Genomic DNA, 4,820 nt, shown 5'->3' with positions numbered 1-4,820 from the left:
AATACCTTGGAAAGATGTTTATAAGGTGGTTTTATGAGTATTTGTATTATTAGTGATCATATAATTATGCTAAGACAAAATTTCATTATAATACTAAGCATATTGATCAAGTAAAGCCTAAATATGAAGGGGGGGGGGGGGGGGGGGGGGGGGCTTCAGCCCCCAAAGCCCCCCCCCCCCCCCCCCCTGGATCCGCCCCTGCATCCGCCCCTGCATCAACTAATAACAGTGTAGTGCTAGCTACTTGGCTAAACAATTTCACGGGACAAAATTGTTGAGGTTTGAGATCATCAAGCTTTGGTGAAAAAACAATTAGAGAATACACAAAAGACAAAGGATTTAATACATATAAAGTAATGATTTTAAAGGATGGAAATTTTGTGGATTGTCCCTCAAATAAAAATATTTTTGTTAGCGCTTCGTAGTTTACGTCATAGCCATGGTGCTTATCAATTAGACCCAAAGTGGCAGGACGTACTGAATCGTGACGAAGATACCCATTTGTTTCTAGGACAATGGAGAGTGACGATGACCATATAGACAAGGAATGGAAACAGATTGAGGAAGAAATAACTTGTTCCATCTGTGAGGATTTTTTTACTGATCCGAAGACCATACCGTGTTTGCACACGTTCTGTAAGCAATGTATAGAATCGAATAAGAATACGGCGATCGATGTTTGCTGTCCGTTATGTCGTACACAACTTCCGCCTGATGGGATGGCGCGTATTCCCACAAATTTTGCGATTAATCGCTGGGTGCAAATATTTAAGCGCAAAGAATCCGGGCAAGGCTCAATGTCTATGAAATGTGGAAAGTGTCAAGAAGATGCTCTAGCCATTACGTGGTGTGTGGAGTGCGAAAATCCGCTATGCCACGATTGTTACGAATTGCATAAAAATTGGAAAGATTCTGACCACAAAACTGTCCCGATCACTGAGTTCTTACAAGATCCCAAACGAACTGTATCCATATTAGAACAAGCAGAAATGTGCAAGTCCCACATTGAGCAAACACTAGACTTGTACTGTAAGACTTGTAGTGGTTTGATATGTCGAGACTGCACCTTAAAAGACCATCCCAATGGTCATAAAGATCATGATTTTGATTCAGTCAAAAAAGTGGTGGTTGAAGAGCAAGAGAAGATGAAACAAGTCACTGCTCCAATGCAGCAGTTGTTAGAACAAGTTAGAAATGGCATGAAGAGAATTGAAAATTGCGAGAAACAAGTTGATGTGGAAAGCGAAACAAACATTGAGAAGATAAGAGCTACTTACGGTGAAGTGTACAAGTTGTTGAAGCAACAAGAAGAAGAGACAATTGGAAAGGTGAACACCATCAAGACTTCATTTAAACAGACACTTAGGATAAAAAAGGAAAATGCTAAGGTAGTGGAAGGCCAATTGGTGAGCTGTGTCAACTTTTCTGAGAGAATTGTAGCTAACCGAACAAGTCAATTACTGACTTACAACAAATGGATCGAAAGTAAGGTTGATGAGCTAACAAAGCAGGTAGAAAATAGTAGACTTGATCCTGAGTGTAAAATGATTGTCAACTACCATAAACCAATTGAGGTTGTCAGTGATCCAGTTTGTGATGTATCTTGCCTTCCACATTTTCCTGATTGCTCTTTGAGTGGTCCAGTAGCATATAGTGACCCAGTTAAAGTGACTCTCACCCTAAAAGACATTACTGGGTCTCCTGTAGTAAACCAATCAAAAGATCTAGAAGCCTGTTGCAACAAAGAGAGAGATTTTCTACAGAATTTACATATTAAAGAAGAGTCAAGAGGGCAGTACCATGTATCATATAATCCCAAACGAAAGGAAAACCATTCAATATCACTTTTCTGGAGAGGATTAAAAGTGAACCATGAAGAAATCAAAGTGTCAATGAGCATTCGTGAGTACAATAAGTTGAAGCAGGAGGTGAAGATCATTGACAAATATGGACCAACTAACAGGAAGTTAACATCTCCTTACCTGTTGGCTAAAGGACCTGACAATGAACTTATTGTTCGTGACAATCGCACTAAACAGCTAACAGTGTTTGATAAACACTTTCGGTACTCGCATGCTATTGGTGGTGGAAATTTTCAGGTCATCACTGGAATAGCAGCAGACAAGAAAGGATACCTATTTGCTGCAGACCGTGACTTGCATTGTATTCAGAAGTTTCAAATGAGTGGAGAATTTATTTCCAAGTTTGGCTGTAAAGGAGCTGCTGCTGGACAGTTTCATTCTCCTTGTGGCCTAGTGTTGTCCCAGTCAGAATTGTTATTTGTTTGCGACAGTGACAATCACAGAATTCAGGTATTTCAAAACGAAAAGTTTCGTTACTGCTTTGGACAACGTGGTGCAGAACCTGGGACTTTTGATACACCACGTGATCTGACAGTGAACAATAATGAAGATCGATTGTTTATTACTGAAAAAAATAATCATAGAGTCCAGGTATTTTCTACACAAGGAGAATTCCTTCAAGTGTTTGGTAACTTTACTGGAATCCCCTTCAAATTACAGCAACCAGTTGGAATACATCACATAGCAGATGGACACCTGTTGATCAGTTCCTGTGGAACTAATTGTGTATTGGTGTTTGAAGAGGATGGGAAATTTACATCAGCCATTGAAGGTACCTATCAAGGCAAGAATAGATTTAGTTATCCTTGTGGAGTAGTGATGATGGATGACGGACAGATTGTAATAGCGGATAACAGTGTCATCAATGGCAATAGGCTAGTAGTGTTTTAGTAACAATTTACACTGGAGGTGTTTTAGTAGTTTTGTTATAACATGTTAGGCGGTGTAACAAGAAGCATATTGTTTTTGTAGATTTGTTATTTTTCACTTATATAATTTATTTGAAGTGAACATTGTAGCTGTATGGGTAGCTAGTAGTGGTTAGGTGTTTAAGTGAACTCAATCAGATTTACGAAAAGGGTCTTCCACACACATTCAATTCCATGAACTTAGAGAACCATAACTTTGTGTTCAAGAAAGATGCAAACCTGAAATTTTCTCCATCTATTAACCTATGTTGGTGCTCACTGCTGACCTAATTTCAAGGCAATAGCTGTAAATTTACCAATTTAAAGTTATGAATTTCCAAAAATGGTAAATTGGATGTGTGTGCAAGACCCCTTTCGCAAATTCGGTCACATACATAGCAGAGCCACTTATTGTACTAATGGCATCAACTGTGGTAACTAGTACTCTGTAATATACTTAGGTAAAAAGGTACACATTTTTGTTGTAAATTTCAATAAATTTTCAACAAAACAACAAAAATTTTAATTTTGTTTAGATAGCTTGCAAGTGCATTGCAAACTTGTATCAACAATGTCCAAAATCAGTGTCTAGTTTACATTTTTTCAACTTGCGGTATATACACTTCTTGCATATTACACATGCAGTCACAACTACATTAGCCTGGTGGAAGGTTTAGGATGGTAAACTATAGCCACTGACATTCTGCATTAATTCTGTGTAGCTAAAGTTGCAACAAAGACCCTACATTTCTGTTACATGTAACAGACATGTAGGGTCTTTGTTGCAACTTTAAGTGCTGAAAGAATGATGCAATGTAATTCTAAAGGTTTTAGTTGCATTTCTAAATAAAGAGTAGAAATATTAAACTGCATAGCTAGACTGAAGTTACAAATCATTATTACCATGCATGCTAAGGAGTGGACCTCCTTTTAAGTCTCTATCTGCCTCTACCCAGCATGTCATCTGCATCATTCTTTCAGCACTTAAAAGGCTTCTAATCTGATTGGCTATGACGCAGGCTAATGTGTTTAGTACACTTACAGAGGTTCATAAAAATACATTTTCAGGTTTCAGGAAACCCCTGAAACATATTTTCAGGTTTAGGCAACTTGGGAAGATCCATTTATGTGGGGAGTTTGTAAAAGACGGAATAAGGAATAGCGGAATAACGGAATAACTCGCATCACAACGAACGGGCATTTATATGGCTTATGCAATGTCAGGGTGATTGTACTGTTACAGCTGTGAACTCATCCCTCGTAGATATCCTTACAATGTAGGGTGATTGCGTGTACTGTTACAGCTGTGAACTACACCGCTTCGTCACTCATAGATGTCCTAGCGAAATGATTACTATACGCTCTTACTACTACTGTATGTAGCTAAGCTAGAATATACAGTAGTTAGCTATTAGTTTCGTTTTCGAGTCTTCATCCTTCCAGTGGAGGGATGAAACGAAACGACTGTCACGCCCCCTTTGCTCATGACGTTGGTACCATACTTAACATACAGTACCCGCTTACGAAGTGCAAAATTACATTTGATTATAGCTACTACTGTATGTAAAGTATGGTACCAATTTGGTACCATACTTTACATACAGTAGTAGCTAATTTTACTATGTAGAATTTCATGAAAAATTCTACATAGTAAAATGCATATTCTTAAATTCATTGCTTATCAGCAGCACCTCCTGGAAGTAAGGGCCATGAGACAACCAACTGTAACTAATGAAGTACAACGGTGTCAGCAGTTTGCTGTCAACAGCCCCCAAGACAGCAGAGCGGTGCCAAAATAATAGTAACCAGAAAATTACTGAAGTTTACAAAGATTGCACTACTTATTATTGTACACTACAGGAAGGCTGGAACACTAGCAATAAACATGTGCAAGTATGTACAACCAGAGTGGCCGGCATGTAGCCATGTAGTGTGTTTTTATGTACTGGGTTTCAATCCATGAAGGAAGGTTACATAAATCATACAATGCATGCATGCAGTAGTATTGTATCCTGTGCCGAAAACAGCCCAGCTGTAAAAAAAGGCGAGG

General features: G+C 38.6%; 1 protein-coding gene across 1 annotated transcript; it reads left to right on the top strand.

Moving 5' to 3' along the window:
- The first annotated feature begins 436 nt into the window (after window positions 1–436).
- LOC136240920 (E3 ubiquitin-protein ligase TRIM71-like) lies at window positions 437–2,867 on the top strand. Its single transcript, XM_066031985.1, has one exon. The coding sequence runs from the start codon at window positions 516–518 to the stop codon at window positions 2,751–2,753; it is 2,238 nt and encodes a 745-aa protein (XP_065888057.1). The 5' UTR covers window positions 437–515; the 3' UTR covers window positions 2,754–2,867.
- The last annotated feature ends 1,953 nt before the right edge of the window (window positions 2,868–4,820 follow it).

This window comes from Dysidea avara, chromosome 12 (assembly GCF_963678975.1).
Source record: "Dysidea avara chromosome 12, odDysAvar1.4, whole genome shotgun sequence".
Taxonomy (NCBI): domain Eukaryota; kingdom Metazoa; phylum Porifera; class Demospongiae; order Dictyoceratida; family Dysideidae; genus Dysidea; species Dysidea avara.
Note: the sequence above shows the minus strand (reverse complement) of the source record. Positions and strands in the feature narration are given on the sequence as shown.

Bases quoted from the DNA above. Each gene is read 5' to 3' on its own strand.
- LOC136240920 (XM_066031985.1), top strand. From the start codon at position 516: ATGGAGAGTGACGATGACCATATAGACAAGGAATGGAAACAGATTGAG.